Source organism: Natrix helvetica (genome assembly GCF_964273705.1).
Source record: "Natrix helvetica genome assembly, chromosome: 1".
NCBI classification, from domain to species: Eukaryota; Metazoa; Chordata; class Lepidosauria; order Squamata; family Natricidae; genus Natrix; species Natrix helvetica.
In genome coordinates this window covers 67863483-67887558 of record NC_138548.1, presented here as the reverse complement: position 1 = coordinate 67887558, position 24076 = coordinate 67863483, and the positions used below count along the sequence as shown (strand labels likewise).

Below are 24076 nucleotides of genomic sequence, written 5' to 3'. Positions count from 1 at the left end.
GGTGCCCGAGTAACAGAGCTATTTTCATGTAGGATAACCTAGGAAGAACTTTCCCAAGCTTAAAAATATCATTCAGAGATTTAGCACAACAGGCAACTTTTATCTATTAAAAATTGCTGTTTTATAAAATACAGCTTTTCATCATACTTTTCTGGACAAAGCAGGATGAAAATAAAAAACAGGAACAAGAAATGCATCCAACATACCGATAAACATCCACTGAAAATGCATGATTAAACAGTATTAAATAAACTAATTAAATAATAGGAGAGAGTCAGTAGATTATTAAGTTAAAATCTAACGGTTATTCTAAGAAGGGACTTTGCTTTAATCCTACATTAAATTCCAAATATCTCCATTTAAAAATGGTGGTGGAGAACCTAAAATCCTATAGTATTGTGTTTGTATTTCAGGGCCTTCCCCAAAAAGGAACATAAATTTATTCAATAAAGGATAATATATGTTTACCAGCAAAATGTTTAAATACACACTGAAATGAATGGAGGTGAATATACGTGTCCCAGGATAATGTCCTCTGGTGCCGGTGACCGATCCAGATCGAATTCTGCAACACACTGAAACGCACGTATTCAGAAAGAGGATTAAAGCATATAGAATTCCATGCGAAAAACACTACAGGAACCGATGCATTATATTGATTAGTGCTCATCAGACAGACTCGCTGTATCTTAAAATATCTAAATATGTATGTGTGCAAATATACATGCAGAGGTCCAAAGCACTTTCTTGGTCAGCCAGCAAGTACCTTTTTATGGCTATTTGTTGCTATGCCCCACTTCCATAAAAAACAGAATGTTTCATCATTGCTATTCACAATTCATGTGGTTCTCATGCCATTAATGAAATAAAAAGTACAGATTTCCCCCCCCCCCTCTCTCTCCCTTTTTCTCTGTTTGGGGGAAAAAAATGAACATTCTGCCTAGGCAACCAAGTTAGCTGACTAAATGACTACACGAAGCATGAAAGACATCCTATGCAGCAGTTTTTAAGGATATAAAATGCAGGAAAGGCAACTGCTGCTAAAGAACCACATTTGCTGACTTCGGTTATTTATTCTAGATAAAAGTACAAAACTAGAAAGAAGCTCTTAACTTCAATACTTATCAATATATTTCTCTTCTTTTCAATGTGAAATAATACTTCAAGATGATCTAGGTACATAATGTTGTCTGTTCAAGCTGTTGTATAAAATATAAATGCCCCTTTAAAAAGATATTTTACAAACAGTCTTATATACAATTGTTTGGTTTTGGTGTCTGGGCTCTGGGAAATGTAGGTTGTATAGTGGAGGTGGAACTGTATGATGGAACATGATCCAAAGGGGAAAAAAATGTTTATTTTTCTGAAGAAAGACAGATATTAAAAATTGTGAAATTTTAATTTTAATCCAAAAACATATTAAAGACATATTTTACTCCCTTCTCCACACCCTTTAACCTTTTTGAATGAATGACTGCTCCACTGCTTTAAACTTTTATTAATAAAAATCCTCTATGCTTAATTATGTTATTATGCCATATGATGGATAACATTTAGGAATTACCAGAAATGGCGTTTAGAACACATAGCCAAATGTTAAGTTAAATATATTCATTAATATGCTACAACTCAAAGACAAAATAAAATCCATTTTCATTCAACAAGAAATTAACTTGTTTTTTTCCTACCTGGACTACAGTTTGTCATACAGCATAAGTTTAACTTGTGGTAGATCAAATAAAAGTAAAATAATGGAAACATATAAAGAAATAACTGGCACCAAGTTGAAATGAAGTTATAAGCATATATTTTAAACAATTTTGAAGTGGTAATTTTCTCTTCCCAAACATCTGTCATCAAAATTTTTAGGAAGAAATCCTAAAAGAAAATCTGCTGGCTGCGAGAAAGGGAGGAGTAAAATCTTGCCATTACATTGAAATTAGAGTTATTTATATATAAAAATAAATGTTATGTTCTCATAAGAGCATTAGACAATTATATCTGTGCTTAACAAAACATTGGTCATTCAAGACTACAATAATTAATATTTAAAGGCTTTCAGATTACCAGAATGTACAGAAGAAAATTAATACAAAAATGTAGTTGAAGGGAAATAAGACTGAAAATATTGATTTCTCTATTTGAATAAAAATACTAAGTATTTAAAACTGATAAATACTATCACGGAATGTGCCTGGAAAACAAGGTCCATAACTGCTGAACTGGAAAGTGGAAGAAAGATTTAACAATTTGTACCGTATATTTTGTTAAATATAAACATTTGTTATTTGTACATAAAACTGTTTCCCAAAACTATTTATAAGTAATTTAGTTGCACTTAAAATCAATTTAATTTTTCATATTTGCCAAGACATTAACTTCCTTTAGTTTTCAATCAGCTTTCCCTAGTGGAGGTGTAGTTAAGTTTTCTGCCAAATTGATTATTTCAAAGAGTGTTCCCTCCCCATCACCAAATGCACAACATGTACAGAGTGCTGAAGTATGGAGTTTATACTTCTTTCAAAGACCAATCGGAAGGAAAGGCTTTCAGGTTGCAAGAACTCCTTCACCACTTGTCCTATGCACTTAAAGAGTAGATTAGGCATGGCTTGCATTGATCAAATGCCACAGTTCTGACATCTCTTCCATAAGAGGCCTTTCCTATAGGGTGGGTTTTCCCTTCTGCATGCCAAGTGCTTCCATGAATTGGATACTTCCCAGCAATAAAGACTTGTCAGCCCATTTTTGCACTGGGCTGCTTCAACTTGCAGCTTTATGTTTTCCTCCACAGCATCCACAGATTTCGCCACAGTGGTGGCACGCTCTTAGCGGGAGGTAGCAGCACATACATGGCGCAATGAACGACAGAGTGACGAGGGCGAGCCATCGTAGGCAAAACTTGTCGTCACTCGTGTCGCAGGAGCAAGGGTCAGAGAAGTCCCCTTCGGAGTCTGACATGCAGTGGTAGAGCATGCTCTCGGCACAAAGCATGCAACTAACTTGGTATATGCATCTTCTAATCGGGTCTGGAGCATCTTGGCATTTGCCTCGGCCATTCTCTTCACGGTTAAACCTCTCTTGACAGTATATGCATCGAGAGCGCTCACCATCCTCTTTCCTTTTTTTGGATTTTTTCAATTTGATAGAAGGAGGCTGCGTTTTGAGTACCACAGAACTCTTAGAATCTTTTAGGGAATTCAGTTTAGGCCCATCTCCAGATGGGTAGAAATAGTCCGATTTTTTATGGCCTGCTTTAGGGCAGTGCAGCGAGGAATCTATTTCATCCCTATCCAAGTCATTTTTCCACATATCAGGATGCCGATAGTCTGCATAGCGACGGATTAGAATATCACGAGGGTTTATCCGAACAATTTCTTCTTCATCCTGAAAAGTGACACTCCTGACTGGCTTCTGGGATATCTACAAAAGAGGAGAAGACACAGAATGGAAAAAGGGTCCCTTTAATATTACATATAACCATACTGATGACAGAGTGCATTACTTCAAACAAGCAAAGTATTAAGTCATGACATCTTATGTCTAAAGAGAATCATTTTTCTTAAACAGCTCAATTTATTGAACATATCTGCCATATTTAATATTTTTTTTCAACAGTCTAAATAACCAAGTACTGATAATCCTAATATTATTAAGTTCACATTCTCTCACACACAGAACATTTTGAAGTAAAGGACATGTTTAAATATTACAAAATAACAAGAAGTTGATTATTCCAAACAGTGGCGTAGCGTGGGTTGTCAGCACCCGGGGCAAGGCAAGTAATTTGCGCCCCCTAAAGCGAGGGCGGCCCGACTGCAGCTGCCCCTGGGTCGGCATCAGTCAAGTGAGGCTCTCCATGCTGGCCTCCTGCCTTCCTCCCGAGGAGGAGCTCGAAGGGCAGCGGGAAAAGGCTCGACTGAAGGGAAGCAGGTGCCGCGGGGGTGGGAGGCGCACCGGGGGCTTCGGGAAGGCGCCGGCTTCCCGGGGCGCTCCAGGCGGAGCGGGAGGACGCGGTGGCGTTGCAGCGGCGGGCAGACGGAGCGCAGCGCCGCTCTCCTTCGGCTCCGCCTGGAGCGCCCCGGGAAGCCGGCGCCTTCCCGAAGCCCCCGGTGCGCCTCCCACCCCCGCGGCACCTGCTTCCCTTCAGTCGAGCCTTTTCCCGCTGCCCTTCGAGCTCCTCCTCGGGAGGAAAGAGACGGCCACAGTCCGGCAAAGGGCGGCGCAGGGCGAGTCAGGGCGCCCCCCCAGATGTTGCGCCCGGTGCGGCCGGCCCCCCCTGCACCCCCCACGCTACGCCACTGATTCCAAAGCACAACGTTTTTTAATGGTCATATGAATCCCTTGAAGGCATCTAAAAATTAGACTGGGATCACATCAAGCTGTAGATGATATCCAGTTCTAACATTATTTAACTCCCACAGTGAGTATCTGGAAATAGGAATCTAAGAAAGAATAATCTGAAGCTTAATCAAGCCAGGATCTCTGCAGATAGTAATTTACATTTATACCTGATGAATTTGCATTTCCTTTGAAAGCCCAAATATGCAACTGGCAAGTGTTCCTGGACTTTGCTCTTTTTGTTGGAAGAGGAAGCATCATCAATGCCATTTATCAGCTTGGACTCCTTGCCAAATGTAGTCTTATTTAATGAATTTAATTGCACTGGGGCACAAATTCTGGTTACATCCCAGCTGAATTACAGTAATGCACTGTATATGAGGCTATCCTTTAAAAAAGTGCACAAATATCAACTTTGTCTGTATTTGGGAGTACGTATTTCTGTTGTAGTTATATAGACAACTGATTCATATCTGCAGCCAATCCATCATATTGGTATTGAAAATCTGAAGGTAAGCTTATATACAACACTCAAAGTCCTACTTTCCAATCCATCTGTGAAAGTCATCAAGTTGAGTATTGAGCAATTGTTGCTGTGATAATCCTGGAATGACCTTCTACTCCTCCCACCCCCACATGGTTTCTTGCTTGCTTCTTAAATACGGCTCTGCATTCTAATTATTATTTTATTATTATGTTCAATAATTATTTTAACTACTGTTTTGACGATATTAACTGCTTTTTCTGCTATATTATTTTGAACAGGAAATCTGTTCAATAAATAACGGTAAACAAAATGTAGTTAGAGAAAAAAAATGAAAATTCAGTAACCGTGTGTACACAGAGCATTTATTTATTTAAGAAAATTTATGTAGCTGCCCATATAAACTCTCAATGAGCAACACCTATCCTAAAAAATAATAAAAAGCAATACTCCTTCCTGCTGGCAACAACAATCAGTCAATTAATAGTCAAATTAAATGTACATATCATCAGCAGAATTTGATGATAATAAAGGCAGAATTTTTTGTGAGTGGAAGCTGCATATTGGTATTTCCTCCCTCTGCCCCCAATTGGTTGTGTGTAAGCTCAATATCTGAAGGATAAAAACTGTCAGTAAAAACAAATCCAGTAAAAGAAACCATCTAATTTTGAAGCATGAAATCCTCTCAAACACGAGAGGATTCAGAAGGCTCCACCCCCCACCCCCCAGTTTGATCTCTGCCAATATTTGTAGCAAACATCCACTGCTAAATTAGGAAGGTTGAAATAATTTGGTCTTAAGTGATTCATGTTGAGCTAGGCCTTGAATGTTCCTTGTGAACGTGAACTTTAAATCATGTTGCAGAGGTTAAGGTTTGGTAGAAGTGCAGAAGTAAAAGTAACCTTGGAGCTCAGGCCTGAATTATTTCAAAATGCTTTTAGAAGGAAAAAAAATAATCCCTTGATTACTTGAAGTACTTGCTTAATAAATACATTAACACTTGTGGTAGGAACTTTAGCCAGGACCAAAGAAGTTGTTCACTTTGCTGGCATCTAATGGAAATCCACAAAACCGAAATAGAAATAACTTTTCCATAGCCTTCTAAAGTATTGGCTGGTGATGACAGAAGCATCGTTCACTAAGTAAAGTTTGTTATAACGTTTTAGTTTATAAGCAAAGATTAAAAAGCAAATAGCCGTCTCCCATCCCTGCCAAAGGCAAAGACAAGACGCTCCATTATAGGGCAGAGCAACCTTATGTTGGAATATTTGAGATTCACTATGACTTACTTGGCTCAAACTAATGAAAATCAATCTTGCCAAATGGTTCAAACTCTCTACATAATGAGCAAGCTAAATATGGCACGCTTTGGAATCTAATTCAAGTTTCATTCTCAATTCAAGCAGCGCATGCAAATCAAAAGTTTTGTTACAGATAGTTCTGAATTTTAACTGCAGAGTAGTTCAGACATTACTATGGAAAATCAGTGTGCATGGTACCAAAAGGATTGTTTGATTCATGGATGGAAACTGACTTACAATGCTGTTCACAATCATATAGCCAGCATAAGTTTGGACAAGCACACTAGGTATTTGTTCAAATATTTATGGAAGTATGATCTTCACCCAAGAACATAGCTTGCCTAGATTTAAAAAAATTCAATAAGAAAAAGTAATGTGTGAGATACTTCCACCATGATTCGGCACAAGCAGATGCAAAAGAAATAAAACACAGCACCACTATAGAAATATATACTGTACTTATCTTTAAAGACTTATTTCATCAAGTCTTAAAATTAAGCATTTCAGTTCTCTCAGCCTAAAATCAAAGTTTCCATAAACATCATGAATTTCATGGCTTGTTAGTAACTCTAAATGATTGCTGATCATGACATTGATGAGATGACAGGCTAGTTCACAGTAAGATAAAGGTAAACATGAAGGTTTCCTCTTTCCAGTCAAGTCTGACTCTAGGGGGCAGTGCTCATCTCCATTTCTTAGCTGACGTAGCCAGTATTGCCTGAAGACACTTCCATGGTCATGGGGCCAGCATGATTTACATGCCGAGGTACACAAAACAGTTACCGTCCCACCTAAGTGGTACCTAACTATCTACTCGCATTTGCATGCTGTCTAATTGTTTAGGTGGAGAGGAGCTGGGGCAAATAAAGGGAGCTCTCCCTGTCATTTCTTGAACTGGGTTGTCCACTTTCCGGCTAACAAGCTCAGCATCTTTAACCACTGAGTCATTGCACCCCCACAGCTGAGGGGGGGAAAAGGTGAGGGAAAAACAATGGATATCTGTCATAGAACGTGGGTAGAGGAATCTCCAATGTATCAATTAATTATGCAAACCAGAGAAGTGAGTTCAAAGCCCCTGCTTCTGCTGTTAAACAAGCAACAGTTACTCATTATGACCAAATCATAGCAAGAATTATGATTTGTTTGAAAGCAGAAACTTCCAGTCTCTTTTGTGACATTTCACATCATTGCAGGGAATCCTTTGTTCCATACGTCTGAACTGGAGCAGTGATATTGCTAGACAAAATTCTGGTAGCACTTCAGAGGTATCTCTTGACATATTCAATATACAAGTTGCTTTTTATGGATTACCTGGTTTGGCTGGTTGTGGAAGTACAATCTCCTGGTGTTCAAATCTTCAAAGACCGAAGGTCTTATACATAAGGTTTTGTGAGGATCATTGCTTGCTAGAGAGTCATGTTGAAAAATTGGATCTTTCATTAGCAAACTTGACATATTTTCTGGAATTGCCTGGAAAAGATTATATATTAAAATACATAGGGTTGTTTTTTTCCCTTCCCTTTATATATATAAATTAAATCCACTGCAATGTTGTTTAGAACTTCAGCTAGTAAGTTGCATATGACTCTCAAAGTACCCATTTCATACATAATTAAAATGCACCATACATACTATTTTAAATAAATGGAGGTAGCATTATGCAGCATCAAAATAAAATAATAATGAATACACTGGAAATCCTTTGTCACCCAAAGCAGTGAAAGAGGAAGTGAAAGAAGAAGACAGATTAATTTGAGGATATCACTCCTTAAAGGTACTTGCTCAGTGGACATACTTTATCAGAGGTGCAAGAAAGGAAACAACCATTAAGATCTAAATATATCAGAGCCACACAATATGGGTATACGGCCATATAATTGTTCTTATATTTGCCACATAGAAAACTGCGCTAGAACTGAATGAGTATTAATCATTTTCCCAAGCCCTGATTAGCATTATGAGTGATTTGCTTGATAATCAAGGATATCAATCAAGAATTCCCCTTGTTCAAGTAGCCAGTAATGGAGTAGAATGATGTAGTTAAAAAGTCTCAATCCTGCAGATCAGAGAGTAGAGATCTAGACATTACTATAAGTAGAAGAAACATTTCCATTATGACTACTTTAACTCAGATAAATGCCTTGATCGTGTCTTAATATATAAGACATCACCTGACAAAGTCCATCTTAAAAGAATATAAGCACTTATTGCCAGCACTTCCACATTTTCAGTTATTATAATAATCTGGGTAAAGTATTTATTGTTTGGCCAATAGGCTTCAAAACAATATGTCCTTTCTAAGTTCTGAAAAAACTCTAGTAATTCAATAGAAGCTAATACTTTGATCAATTTACAGTTGTCCAACATCCATATTACAGAACTGAACCCAACCTTTTCAGTAAAAATGTTAAATGTAATTTAAGGTAAAGAGCCAGTTCAAATCATCTCTTGAATATCACAGAGCATAAAATGTTTTTTTTACAAAACAAAAGAAGGGAAAAAAATCACACAGATCATGGATATCTTATTTTGTCAGATGAAAAGCAGAGGAACATAGTTTCCAATTAACGCTTCACAAAAAGAAAGAAAAGCTCATTCATTTAAAATGGGGGAGGGAGCAGTTTTCTCACATTCCCCCCAAAATTTACCCCAAAATGCATGTGAACTTTCAGAATAGATTTTGAGGATGCCAGAATTTTGAGAAAAAAAATAGGCAAAGGAAGTTCCATTCAGAAAACAGAAGTCTTGTGATAGGCATGAACTCAATTTTTCCAAGGAAAATGTCAATAACTGCTACCAAGCTGAGACCAAGAAACATAAAAAAGGATTTCTAGGAGGCCATAGGTAGGAAAACCCTGTAAGCCTTAATTACCAAAAACCAAATTATTTCAAAGAGCTTTATACATAGCCTAAAGATTCTTCCCTAGATGTACGATGAATTTCTGAGACATTTCAGACAAACTCTGTTCAGGAATACATGGGTACCAAGTCTACATTTTATACCAGAGCTAGTGATATGAATGTCACCTGTTTCATCAATATCAAAATGTCTCTATAGCAACGTTCATGCTGTTAACAGAGAAGTTAGCCACATAAATTACGTATCTATCAATTCCACCATGAGACGGGCTATTTTGTAGAGCTGTGCAATCCATTTGGAGGTGCATTGATCAAAGCTGTACAGGAACCCTTTCCCTATGCTCTGAGTGTGTGTATGCCCAAAGGACACTTCATTTGCAATTGCCACTGAAGTAAAGCTGTGCAGAACTGAAAAATAGCTGCCACCAGGAAATAAATATTCAAGGTGGGGAACGCTGCTCCATCTGTATGAAAATGATTTTTTTCAAAAGTTCTGTTCTCCCAGAATGCAGCTGTTGAAGGCTACTCTATCAGATCCATTAAGATCAAAATTGGCATAGACAAAGGCAGACAGCTTTCTATCAAAATGCAATTGCTTTAATAAAAAAAAAATCTTCAAGGTCAAAACATTGTTGATTAAAAATTCAATACAAGTGAGGCTAAGACACAGTCCTGTTTGTGATAATGTCCCGTTGAAGGAAATCTAGCTGCATTTAGGATCTTATTACTATATAGGCAGTAGTTGTGCTCAATTCAGCAGCATACACAGACATTACAAACAAACCTGTCTGCAACTCCAACCTAGAAGGTCCTGGATGGTTAGTTTACAGGATGCCACGTAGGCATGTTTGTTTGGACTTGCAAACAAAACGGACTTACAAGCAGCCTCCTGAATGTAGCAATAGCACTTAAGACATTATACCACTTCACAGTGCTTTACAGCCCTCTCTAGACGGTGTACAGAGTCAGCCTATTGCCCCTAACAATCGGGATCCTCATTTTACCCACCTTGAAAGGATAGAAGGCTGAGTCAACCTTGAGCCTGGTGAGATTCAAACTGCCAAATTGCAGGCAGCTGGCAGTCAGCAGAATTAGCTGCAGTACTACATTCTAACCACTGCGCCACCCCGGCTCTGTAACCAGGTTGAGCACTGTCTGCACATTAAATTGGACAGATCCAGTTTATAAGCATTGGCCAATGTAGTTTATAGTTTATAGTTATAGTTTATTTAATTTATAGACCGCCCCCTCTCCCCGTAGGGCATTCCTGCAATCCTGAGAATGTGCAGTATAATTAGCCTGCACTTTGACAACAGTGGTTATATGGTTTTAAGCATCAGGAAGAGCTACAGTAATGTAAAGCAATTTATTTACTCTCCATTTTAGACTACTATGAATTTGCATGGGTTCATTCCTAAAAAAATAAAATAAAGTTAATAAAACAGTAACAGAACAAAAAATTAATCAGGAAACATAATTCCAACAAGAGGCCCAACACAAGTTGTTATTATAGTGAAAAATAAGCCAAAACAAACATTTTTATAGTAAAATTACACAAAAAAGGTCACTGCATTATTTTTCATTATTGTCTCTATCTCACTGTACACAAACACAGATATACAAATGTCTGATTCTTTTCTACTGGCAAAGCAATTACACACCTATATTCAATATCCTTCAACTGCAGCACTGGTATAAACTATCCATTATCACCTGTAAAGGAAGTTATACCAATTTTAAATGCGCAGTGTAAACCTGGTTTGCGCTCAGCTGCTGGCATAAAAATTACTGTTCTATGGTTGCTAAGACATACTTTGACTTTTTTCCAAGGCTATTAAAACATTTCTGTGTGCACAAGCAAAAGGATGCTGGATAAAGGAGTAATAAAATGATTCCAGCTGTAGCAGTCCAGCAGAACTCAAAGCTGGAAGACAGCTGCAGATAAAATAAAAAACAGATTGGGATTTGCTCTTCTTCAAACCTCCTCTCCACACTTTTCCCAGGATGAAGCTCCGAGGAGAGAACATTGTGCTCTCCTGCAAATCATGTTAAGAAAGTAATTTAAGAAGTGAAATGAAAATAAGGGATACCAACGCTGTACTTGTTTACCTTTTATAGGATTTTCCACATTTCCCAAAAGCATTTTATTCATCAGCCCCCTTTTCTTTAGAATACATTTAAAAAAGATTAAGAACACGAACATCAAATTTGAAATCATCCCCGCTTTGTGATTTCACAGACAGCAGCAATTGCTTTCAATACCAACAACGGATTCTCTTCCAATTAGTTGCATTCTTCTTGCCGAAATTCCTGAATAGCTTCAGAAGCAGGCTATGGTCTATGAAATATTTTATGTAGCCATTTAAAACAGAATGTTTCCCACATAAAGCATCTGCTAAAAGCATGAGGGAACCACCAATAACACCAGTTTCTGTTTTTCAGGATCCAAGTGCAAGCACATTATCAAAACTGCCATCTTTTGTCTACTTTATTTCAATGGACTTCTTTCACAATGTGGGTTTACTGTCATGTAAGCAGGGGTGGGCTGCTCCAGGTTCGCCCGGGTGAAGATTTTGTGTGGTTCAGCGAACCCCAAAAATCCCACTGCTGTCTGGCCCCGCCCACCCCACCCATCCTAGGAGTCTCTACACGGCCCATTTTGGATGCCAGGTAAGTGCAGGGCCCCTGCAGAGGCCTGGGGAGGACGAAAAACGGGCTTCCTGGAGGATCCGGAAGGCTATAAATGTGCCTCATTCCGGCCTCCAGGAAACCTCCAGAGCTCAGGGGAGGCTGTTTTCACCCTCCAGGAGGCTCAAGAAAAGACTTTGGAGCCCAGGGAAGGCGAAAAATGTGCTTCCTGGAAGTTCCTCTGGAGCCCGGGGAGGGCAAAAACACTCCCCCACTGTGATGCAGGAGGCCAATTACACCACGCCAGTGGTGGGTTGCAGGCGGTACACCCCAGTAAGGGCATAGCAGAGTCTGCCCGGATCACCTTTAAAGCCTTTAGCGCCTCCACGCACATCACCTGTGTGACACTCCACCGAGCAGTTGGTGCATCGCGGAAGCTTGGGGAGAAGTCGCTGGCAGGTATGACACATGCGCGCGTGCGCTGCGCACATTCATGTGGACGCCGCCGGGCCCGTTCCAACTGTACCGGTTGGAATGGGATCCGGAACCCACCACTGGACCATGCCCACCAAGCAACCAGACAGAAAACCCATTGCTAAAATTTTTGAAGCCCACCCTGCATGTAAGGATATTCAGAGCATGACCTAAGGTCTCTGTTACTGATCAAATCAGTGAGAATCTCTTTACAAACATGGCCAATTCTATTTTTATGCAATAAGTTACATCTCAATTCAACAGTAATACTGTAAGAGAGCACTCACTTCAGATGCTTAAGAAGATTAAGCCAATTCCTTAGGAGAACAAGCAGAGTACGATGTCTTGCTGTTTTCTGGCATACTCAGAAAGAAAGCTGAAAATAGAAATTCTCCTGTCCCAACCACTAAAAGTCACACATGAAAACAGCCTTTATTTCACAACAGTTGGCCAGCATTTTATGACAGGGTTCATAAGTAACTCCCTTATCCAGATGTTCAGAGAACAGGTTTGCCCCTCCTGGGAATATGCCTTTAGCAGCACCCCTTTACTGTAGTTATAGAAAGACACTGTTTCCCAAGTTTGATAGATCACAAACTGAATTTACACAAATCCTCACATCTTTCTTCCCAAAAACATGGATGGTAGGATTCATGAAGATGCAACCAAGTAGTTAAGGAGAATTTTTTTTCTTTTATGTTACGGCTCTTAATTTATAGGAAGCCTTATGAAAAGCTTCACTAAATCACCTCTATTTATTGCATAAAGAGATTAAAAATGCTAGATCAATCCTTCTACTTTTGACTGAAAATCAGTTTAATCAAACTATATATTTAAAATGACTTCAGAGTAAAATCCTACACAGTATCCTTATACTGATGCACTTTTAAGAAATCACATGTTGAGGCTTTCAGATACCGGATTCAAATGGAAGAAAGCACTCCTTCCAACCTTAAACCACTCAGCAGATTTTAGCGACATGTTTTTAAGTGGGTTTCAAGTGTCACATGTACGGCTGCTAGCTGCAGATGTTTGAAACAGAGAATGTAAAGAAACAAAGAAGAAATGCTTTTCTAAATTCTCCACTGAGAGAGGATCTGCTTTTAATTTTATTAGCCCTGAAGATCCTATCTATTGGAACATCATTTCTTTAGCAATGTGCTCCTTTGGGAACTTCTGTTCTTGCATGTGTGACTTGCCAGAAGTAGTTTACAGAGGCCTTACAAAATCAGGAAACCTACATTTCTCTTGGCTTTGTGAGCAGGAGGCAATTTTTACACCATGAAGATTGTTTGATTATTGTTTGAGGCAGGTTGAAAATTCAACAGGGATTATCAAAAATAGTGTACAATTTATTATTTATTAACCCTACACTTTTTTTCTTAATATCTTTTTCTAATTTAACCGTTTTATCCCTCAACAATATATAAGCATTCAAAATTGGACTATCTGACAGTAATAGTCACGTTTTAACTGTATTACCGGGATATTTTTAAATAGCTAGTGCTCGATTTACAACAATTCATTTAGTGAGCATTCAAAATTACCACAGTACTGAAAAATGTGACTTATGATTATTTTTCACACTTACGACCTTTGTGGCATCCCCATGGTCACATGATCAAAATTTAAATTCTTTGGCATCTGACTCATATTTATGACCGTTGTAGTGCCCTGGAGTCATGTGATCACCATTTGCGATCTTCTGACAAGCAAAGTCAACGGCCAAGTCAGGTTCACTTAATAACTGTGTTAGTAATGTAACAACTGCAGTTATTCACTTAACAACTGTGGCAAGACAGGTCATAAAATGGGGCAAATTCACTTAACAAATGTCTCACTTAAAAACAGAAATTTTGAGCTCAATTGTGGTTGTAAGTCAAGAACTACCTGTAACCAATCCAAAACTGATTTTGGTTTTCCAGATACACGTTACATCAACAGCTCAGTCATTTTATAATAAACTAAGATTCCTGGTTCTTTATTTAGTTACTTCCAGCTGAATTCTCAGCCAAAAACAAAAATGTCTCTTATCATTCCAAGTTCATAGCCTTCTACTTGGCAGGATTTCATTTCATTCCATTTCTATTACTCCGGTTCCAGTTCTTCCTGTGCAACTTCCTGGTCCTTCTTCTGTACTCATAATAACTTCCAAATTAATGTTGTCTATTTCAAGACTCAAGCTTCCTTTCTAAAACAAATGCTTCAACATTATTAAATTAAAACCAGCTTGATCAATTACATTAGTGCTTCCATCCAACTCAATGTTTCTTTTTAATACAATGCTTTATCAACACAATTGTAACTTAGTGACTGGAAGTATTCATACTACTATGCAACGTGCTCATTTTAAATATTATTTTCTTTTGTGGTTTTGTTCTGTGTACATTCTTTTATTATAATTCCAATTTCTTTGAGAAGTCTCTCAAAAGATTGCTGCATTATATTTCCTTTACATTTTAGTATCTGCATATGGTGACCAAAATATGTATATTTTATTTTAATACTGGTACAAGGTAATTGATTTTCAGATAACAAATAAGTCATGCTATGCTATTGACACTACTTGACATACATACCCAAAGAAAAGACATAAGGGTACTCTACTCTTCAAAATCTAGACAAGCAATTATATTTCAAGTTTGCACTTCTCTTTATATATAAAGCACAGTAGAAAACAACTTTCTTAATCTCTGAAGGCTGCAGAAAGCATGAACAATAAAGGTATGATATAACTTAAATGGGTGGTCCAAAATATTTGGCACAACTTACACTGGAGATGTTAAGAATTAAGCTTCAAAGAAGCCTACAGATTTCCCCCCTCATTTCCCCCACCACAAGGAAGTAATCACCCAATAATTTTGAGGCAATTAAGGTATGACTTGCTGTCTTAACAGCTTCCCAGAGCTTTAAAATACATTTTTCCTCCTTATTTTTTTAGAACAACCCCTCCCCCCGGCCAGTGGGGACAAATTATAACTATCAATATTTCATTCCTGAATTTCAGCAGAATATCTGGAAGGCACAAAATGGTTGTGACCTCCGACTGTCTGCTCTTGAGCCAAGGCAATGAAAATTGCAGTCGTAAGTTATCTTACCAGGAAGTTAATGTGATTGCTTCTTTATAAAGGTTTGCCCTGCAAATACATGTGATCTATTGGTGAACTATGAACACACACACACACTCTCACCCTTTGAGGTTAGTTCAATAGTCTAATCCATATTTAGATGTCTGTTTTAGAACTAATGAGAAATCAATGAATCCAATAACCCTGAAAGCGTGGATTCAAGTGAAAACTGTGGAAAGCCAGATACTCAGCCCAAGACTTCTTTTCCTTTTCAGATAATTTGACCTCTATAGCTTTATTCCTCTAGGACTGACTGGCGATCAAACCAGTCAGTCCTAGAGGAGATCAACCCTGACTGCTCTTTAGAAAGCCAGATCCTGAAGATGAAACTCAAATAGTTTGGCCACCTAATGAGAAGTAAGGACCAACTGGAGAAGAGCCTCATGCTGGGAAAGATTGAGTGCAAAAGAAGAAAGGGACGACAGAGAAGGAGGTGGCTGGATGGATTCACCGAAGCAGTAGGTGTGAGCTTAAATAGAGTCCTGAGGATGATAAGAGGACAGGAAGGCCTGGAGGAATGTTGTCCATTGGGTTGCAATGGGTCGGACACAACTTCACAACTAACAACAAATAGATTATATTCGATGAACTGTAAAATCATCCATGCTGGACAGACTACTTTGAAAACCTCGATTTAAAACACTTCTTCACTTGCCTGAAACGTGTATTTTCTTTCCAGATATCACCACTAAGAAAGTTTCAAATTTTGAAATAAGCCTCAGTTTGTTACCAAGCTTTCTATGAAAATGTGTTCTAAGTTACTGGCTTTGTCTTTGTTCTAATAACTCTGCCAATTTTTTGCTTATTTAACATTAGTTGTTTGTTGCTTTTTGGAAGAAGGTACTTTCATCAAAGATTCACTATTTGAGGGTTCCCCCCCCTCTTGATACCATATATGCAAACAGGAAAACAGATAAAAATTCAGGATATTTATTAAAAGAAAATGATCTCCTTTGTTGTGTGTGTGTGTGTTTTTCTTTTTGCCTTGTGATTTATATACTGTATTCCAAACCAGAATGACTAGTTTGGGTAAGGAAATGTTGTATCTGTAGCTAAACAAGGAAAACTCTCTTGACACAAGTCAGGCTCCATGTCTTACCAATTTATTCTAAAAAATGGAGAAACAAGTACTGGTAAGCACTAGTATTATTTTATTTATAAGATTTGTAGATATGCCATACTACCCTGAAAGCGCCCGATCCCGTCTGAACTCAGAAGCTAAGCAGGGTTAGGCTGGTTAGTACTTGGATGGGAGACCGCCTGGGAATACCAGGTGCTTTACTAGACAGGAGGTTGGACCAGAAGACCTCCAAGGTACCTTCCAACTCTGTTATTCTATTCTATTCTACTAGATGATTAGCTATTAATTATGGGTTTCAGCCAATAATGCAAATGGAAGAATGCTACAGATAGTCCACATTCACTTTTTGAATAGTAAAAATGGTGGCTGTGAGTAGCCAGGTTTTGAAGGATGCCTACTTGTTTAGAAAAAAAACATGCAAACATTTGTGGATGTATTAACATGCTAGAAATTTTAAAAAGGATGGCAGAAGCAATTCTCTGTGGATATATGCAACTTGCTTTCAAAAACACAAACATGTTGCAAGGTTCATTTGCTTATTGAGGAAAGAAAGCAATACCAAAAACAAAGAGAGCTACAGGCGATCCACAGTGGTTCAGGATCTTGGGAGAAATCTTGCATTGCCCAGAGTGGTAAGGACATAAAGAGAGTGTTAGTTCATACAATAAGAGTAGTAAGAAGAGACAGCCCTTTTGTGGTAGCAGGTGTCAGCAGTAAATCTTCTCTCTCCAAAAATGTTAAATGCTTTCTCAGGAATTGGTTTGCTCAACAGAAGGCTACACAGACATAACTCAGCTGGATTATTTTCTTTACAGAAGGAAACAATGAAGTTGTATCCACAAAGATTTGCCCACTGCAGTCTTCATATGGGTCACTGCCCCAGGGTTTAAATTATAGATCTTTTCCAACCCATGTTTCACAGTCAGATTCTCTCTATGGTGTTTGGAAGGATGGTTGTTTTCCTTAATGAAATCCATAAACTTTATTCCTGTACATCCCCAATTTTTAATCAAATTCTGGCAAGTTTAAAAAGAAAGAGTTCCAGATTGCTTTTGTTCTTAGATAATCCTGACTATTGGCAGTACCATTTCAGAGTGAACGTGGGACGCTAGTTAATGGTATGCGTGAAATTAAAAAAAAAAAACCTTTTCTGAATACAGGTAGTCCTCGACTTACAACAGTTTATTTAGTGACTGTTCAAAGTTACAATGGCCCTGAAAAAAGTGACTTATGACCATTTTTCACACTTAGGATGATTGCAGCATCCCTACGGTCTGATGAATTACAGTCGGATGCTTGATGACTGGTTCATATTTATGACAATCATGTTTTGTGACTGCCTGACAAGTAGAGTCAATGGGGAAGCCAGATTTACTTAACATCTGTGTTACTAATTTAACAACTGCAGTGATTCACTTAACAAATGTGGCAAGAATAGTTGTAAAATGGGGGGAAAAACTCACTTAACAAATTTCTCACTTATCAACATAAATTCTGGGCTCAATTGTGGTTGTAGGTTGAGGACTACCTGCATTCGAAACAAGTGCGCTAGGAAGCTTAGACTGAACCAAGCCCAGCTTTTGCAATGTTGTTTCTGTACATTCCTGACTGACAGCAATCCGCTCTGATAGGAGGGCACCAAGCAGACATTTTTGAAGCAAAAAAAACACTGCTGCTTTGGGGCCAAACCTTAATACTGAAAACACAACATCTGACAATCTTGCCTTGTTAAATCCTGTATTCCTCCCACATCTATAACCATATGTTGCTACTATCCCAGTTTCAGCATCTTTTTCTGTCAATGAATCATTTCTTTTCAGGGATTAGAAAAGTTAATAATTAGCTTGTAGAGCCTGTCACCCGTGTGTCTGCAAAACCATGCTGATTCATTAGCAGCTTTCCTTGGGACAGGTAATAGTTGTGTAGTCCCAGAGATGTCCACCAGCCTTGTCTCAAGGCAAGACTCTCCCAAAACTAGCTACCCACGGATAAAAATGAATGCAAGCATGTCTTTTACATTAAGAGTTATTGTAATTTCAGCCAACACAATTAACATAATGAACTGGAAAACACTTACTGGAAAGCCATCTGCAGGCACTTCGATTTCATCATGTGAGGTCAAACAACCTATGGGTGAAAGGCACAAACATAAAATTTTAACTCACTTTTATTTGTTTTCCAGGGTTTCTCACTAAGCATAGCGCAACGATTTTATAAAGAACAATATTTATATCATCTTAATACAGGATGTAATAAAACACGTTCTGTGAGGAAACACTTTAGACAGTGGTGTATTTTGTTTCCATATCGCTTTCCCGCTAGAAAACAGGAATAGATCTATTTTAATGCACTGATTTTGAATGGTGATTGCTCTGTTCCCAGCTGTCCTGGTCTTTGAGGCCAAGGGACAGTAAACATATTACAAAGTTTGAAACAAGACCAAAGCACATCAGATGCCATGGTATGTTTACAAACTGGCTCACATGCAGTATATGGACATTGCTCCATTCTGTAGAAGGGGCCGGTGAGAACTAAGTATTTTTTGAAGTAAAGTAAAGCTTTGGTAACTACAGAAATTTGCAAAGGTTCCCCCCCCCCCTCCAAATAAGATCTGGATTTTATTATTGTTAAACATACTGGTTTTTTTTTTCCCTTCAAGACTCAAGACAAGTTTTCTTTCTGCATATGTGCACATATATTTCAGTGCTACATTTTGGCTTTCATTCTTTAAAACTGGCAGTAAGTTCTTTAAAACTGGCAGTAAGTGGGTTGGTGAGAGCAGATGAAATGAACTAAAAAGAAAAAAAAGGGAGGTGTAAGCTTTTCAAACAAAACAATGCCTGAATAATGCATACCTTGAGATATATCTTCAACAGCCCTACGAATTCCTCTATCGAATGCTCTTGCATCAGCGGGACTTTGAAATGTGAGGCCAAATTTTTTTTCATCAATCTTCCAGTGGTGAAAAGTTGGCGTAACCTTATTGTAAATAAGCTCCTTCTTTAATGTACACTCCAAAACCACCTGAAAATAAACCGTTAAAAGAAGAGGTTACTATACAGGACCTTTGTGTGTTTGTGTATTTAAACAATTTTTGTTCAAAAAATCAAAGCTTTTCACAGAAAACAAAAAGGGAAAAAAGTCATAGCATAAAAGATTTTAATTACTAATGTATAGAATGTAAATTTAATCACAAAGCTCTAAAAGCTAGCCCTGAACGCCTATCAGTTTAACAACGTATTCTACATATCCCAAAATTTAATTAATGTGAAATCAAAAGCAGAAACAGAAACATTTACACAAAGAAAAAGGAAGCTTTATAAATGGGAACCATCATCAAGATACCCCTGGTTTTTCGCCCCTTCCAGCAAGTTTGGCTATACCTGAACACAAGTGCAACAGTCTGTAAAGTGAACTGATTATGGACTATTCAGGTATGTAAGTAAACAAGTAAACAGGATTTGAAAGTGACATCTTTCACAAGTAATACAATATTGGAATAGATTCCTTGATATGACCGTTTGATATACCTGCTTTACAAGCTGCATTGGTTGCCAGTTTGACTCAAGAATATTATTTGTGTATTTATTTGTATACTGCTTTTTTTTAAAAAGGGACTCAGTGGCTAAGATGCTGAGCTTGTCGATCAGAAAGGTCAGCAATTCAGCTGTTCGAATCCCTACCGCCGCGTAACAGAGTAAGCTCCCATTACTTGTCCCAGCTTCTTCCAACCTAGCAGTTCGAAAGCATGTAAAAATGCAAGTAGAAAAATAGGGACCACCTTTGGTGGGAAGGTAACAGCGTTCCGTTAGCCTTGGTGTTTAGTCATGCCGGCCACATGACCATGGGCAGCGCTGGCTCTTCGGCTTTGAAACGAAGATGAGCACCGCCCCATAGTCAGGAATGACTAGCACATATGTGCGAGGGGAACCTTTATCTTTATTACTTTTACAAATAACTTAAGGCAGTGAACATCTCAAACACACCTTCCTCCAGAAGGAGGCTGGCCCAAAGTCAGCTGGCTTTCATGGCTCAGGTAGGACTAGAATTCACAGTTTCCCTCTTTCTAGCCTGGTGCCCTAACCACTAGGCCAAACTGGTTCTAGGCAACCGATTAAGCTTGTTTTTGTGGCACCTGCCTTTTGGAATGAAATTCCTAAATGATATGTGGGTGGCTCCCATCTGAATGGCGTCCTGCAGATCCTTAAAGACCTGGTTCCTCTCCTAGGCTTTTGGCTAAGGTGGTTTGAAGCCATTGCTAGGGATTGACCATTGTCTTACCTGAAGGGTCCTTTTCAGGGCGCTGCAACGGAGAGTCCAAAGAAGGGTTAAACACAGCCAATCTGCCCAGAACTGAATTGAAAACTTTAAGCCACGCCTCTGGTGCTGACTCTCCTCAGATTTATTCAATGAAGACGTGGAACAGTTGCGCGCTGAAACTTCAACTGGAAGTCTAATATGGAACAAGTCAAAAATAGTCCAACAACAATAACAGAAACAACAAACAACGCTGTGACTTCACAAACACCAGCGGAGAATAGACCCCAGGGCGGGGTGGACTCTCCGTTGCAGCGCCCTGAAAAGGACCCTTCAGGTAAGACAATGGTCATTTTCCAGGGCGCTGCTCTGGAGAGTCCAAAGAAGGGACATGCCCAAGCTAACTGTCACTAGGGCGGGAAGGCTCAGCCATCAGGGTCGCTCCGCTGGTATGGATGCCCTGAAGAACACGCCTCCCAAAGGCCCCTTCTGCCGATGCAAAACTGTCCAGTTTGTAATTTCGGACAAATGGAGACAGAGAAGTCCAGGTGGCCGCCCTGCAGATCTCTTCAATCGGTGCCTCTGTAGACCAGGCAGCTGTGGTGGCGGTGCTTCTAGTCGAATGTGCTGTGATATTGCGAGGCACAGGAACGGACTGTAAAACGTGGGCAAGCGCAATGCAGGCTCGCAGCCATCCGCCGATGGTAGATGAAGAGACCTTCTTGCCTTGAGAAGCTGGTTGAAAGGAGACGAATAGAGATTCGGATTTCCGAAAACTGGCCGTGCGCTTGATGTATCTGCGAATAGTCCTGCGCACATCCAGCATGTGCCAGCGCTTTTCCCTCGGGTGCTGAGGATGCGGACAAAAATCCGGAAGGACCACCTCCTGCGCCCGATGAAACCAGGAATTGACCTTCGGAATGAAGGAAGGGTCCAGCCTCAGGATTACTCTGTCGTTACGAATGAGACACAAGTCCTCTCTGACTGACAAGGCAGCCAGTTCCGATATGCGACGAGCAGACGTGATAGCGACCAGAAAAAACGTCTTGAATGTGAGGTGTCTGAGACTGGCCGTCTTAATGGGCTCAAACGGGGGCCCGATGAGGGACCGCAACACTACATTGAGATCCCAAGATGGGTATCTGTGGACCACTGGGGGTCTCAGGTTGGTCGCTCCCCTGAGGAAACTGCGGATGGTCGGATTCCGGCCAAGAGATGCGTAGCCCTCAACTGAGAGGATGGTTGACAGGGCTGCCGCCTGGCGCCTCAGGGTGTTAGGTGCCAGGCCCTTGTCCAAACCTTCCTGCAGGAAGTCCAAGATGACAGGAACCGAAGCAAGGGGCGCAGACGTACCATGAGCCGTGCACCAGCTGGCGAAGGATTTCCAAGTGGCGTCGTAGATGCGCGTCGTGGACTGCCGTCATGACACTTGGATGGTGCCAATCACCTTGTCTGACAACTTGCCTCTGCTTAGGAGATCCCTCTCAAGTGCCAGACGGCCAGCTGCAGCCACTGGGGTTCTGGATGTTGAAGGGCCCCCTGGCTGAGAGAGATGTCCTGTGGAGGAATCCGCCACAGTGGTGTGATCGAAAGACTCACCAAGTCTGCAAACCAGGTTCTCCTGGGCCAGTACGGTGCTACCAGCAGCACCTTCGCCTCCTCTGCTAGGATCTTCCTGATGACGCTGGGAAGAAGAGGTAGCGGGGGAAAAGCGTAAAGCAGACCTTTCGGCCACGGGCCGTGCAGCGCGTTGACTCCTTCCGCCCTCGGGTCGTGGAACCTTGTGAAGAACCGCGGAAGATGCGCGTTGGCCGCGGTGGCGAACAGGTCCACCAGCGGGAGGCCGAACCTCTGCGACAGTTGCTGGAACAGCAGCGGATGTAGACGCCACTCCGAGTGGTCAACTGTGGATCTGCTCAGCCAGTCCGCCTGGGTGTTGCTCGTGCCCAAGATGTGCTCCGCCTGAAGAGAAAGGAGATACCTCTCCGCCCATCGACCCAAGAGCTCCGCCTCCTTCATCAGGGATCTGGAGCGCGTTCCCCCCTGTCGATTGATGTGCGCCTTGGTGGCGACATTGTCTGTCATGATGCGCACGTGGTGGCCCTGAACGGTGCTCTGGAAGCGCTTCAGCGCAAGCCTGACTGCCCTCAGCTCCAGCCAGTTGATGCTGTGAGCGGCTTCGGAAGGGGACCACCTGCCCTGTGTGAGCTGGTTGTGGCAGTGGGCCCCCCAACCGAACAGGCTGGCATCCGTTGTGATGGTGAGCCTGACTGGCTCCTTGAATGGCGACCCCTTTAACAGGGCCGGAGACAACCACCACTTTAGAGAGCGACGTACCTCTGCTGGAACTGGAATCAGTCTTGTTGAGCTGCTTTCGTTTGTTCTTTGATATGGAAGCAGGAGCCACTGAAGGGGACGGGAGTGAAGTCTCGCCCAAGGCACGATTGACAGGCATGAGATCATCTTGCCGAGGAGCTGTGAGAGCTAAACCACCTTGACTAGACGTGACTGCTGCACCTGAACGACCATCTCCCGAAGGCTGGCCACCCTTCCGGGGACAGGGATACCGTGCACGAGGTGGTGTCGATAACGGCCCCTAGATGCTTCAGTCTGGTCGTGGGAACGAGATGACTTTTTTCCAGGTTGATGGTGAACCCGTGGTCCCGGAGCGCCTGCATGGTGTGTTCTAGGTCGCTGACAGCTTGTTGATGCGATGAGGACAGAATGAGAACATCGTCTAGGTAACAGTGGAGTCTGACCGGACGTGACCGTAGAAAAGCCGCCACGGCTGCGAGAACCTTTGTGAATGTCCTGGGCACCGATGACAGGCCGAATGGCATTGCCCGGTACTGGTAATGGAGGCCCGCGTAGAGAACCTCAGGAACTTGCGGTGGGCTTTGCGGATAGGGATGTGGAGGTAGGCCTCTTTGAGGTCTATGGACGTTAGTATATCGCCTGGCCTGATGCACCCCAAGATGGACTGGAGGGACTGCATCTTGAACCCGCGATATGTCACGTGGTGATTGAACCTCTTTAGATCTAATATCCCCCTCCACCCTCCTGAGTTTTTGGGGACCAGAAACAGGATGGAGAAAAACCCTCTTCCTTCCTGGCCTGCTGGGACAGGTTCTATGGCCCTGATCTCCTTGAGGTGCCTTATCTCCTGTTCCATGAGGGATCTTTTGACTAACCCTGAGGGAACTGGACACCGGATGAAGTGGCGGGGAGGGGGGGGACCAGAATTCTAAAGTGAGACCCATGCGGACCGTTTGAAGAACCCACTGGTCCGACGTGGTCTGCTCCCATTTGGCGTGGAACAACTGCAACCGCCCTCCTATGGGAGCTGATCTGTGATGGTCATTTATACCTCCTAAAGGGTCGGGAGCTGGAGCCCCCCCGAAATGGCCGCTTGGAGAAGGGCTGCTGGCGACCTCTGTCTCGAAAGGACTGACGGTCCTGAGACCGCTCACCCTGCTGGAGATACGCCCGATGATAGGGGGCGGAGCTGGTGGAGGGCTCATTGTTC

The 24076-nt window shown here is 41.0% G+C and overlaps 1 protein-coding gene across 1 annotated transcript in view; it reads right to left on the bottom strand.

Annotated features, from left to right (window-relative positions):
- Positions 1-889: 889 nt before the first annotated feature.
- The window catches only part of SPRED1 (sprouty related EVH1 domain containing 1), a 99111-nt gene continuing 75924 nt past the window's right edge, over positions 890-24076 (bottom strand). Inside the window, exons 3-6 of the mRNA XM_081937310.1 lie at positions 19149-19317; positions 18371-18420; positions 7435-7593; positions 890-3420 (exon numbers count right to left, since the gene is read on the bottom strand). Coding sequence (XP_081793436.1) covers positions 2761-3420; positions 7435-7593; positions 18371-18420; positions 19149-19317 — 1038 coding nt within the window. The 3' untranslated portion in view covers positions 890-2760. The remainder of the gene's footprint in view (positions 3421-7434; positions 7594-18370; positions 18421-19148; positions 19318-24076) is intronic.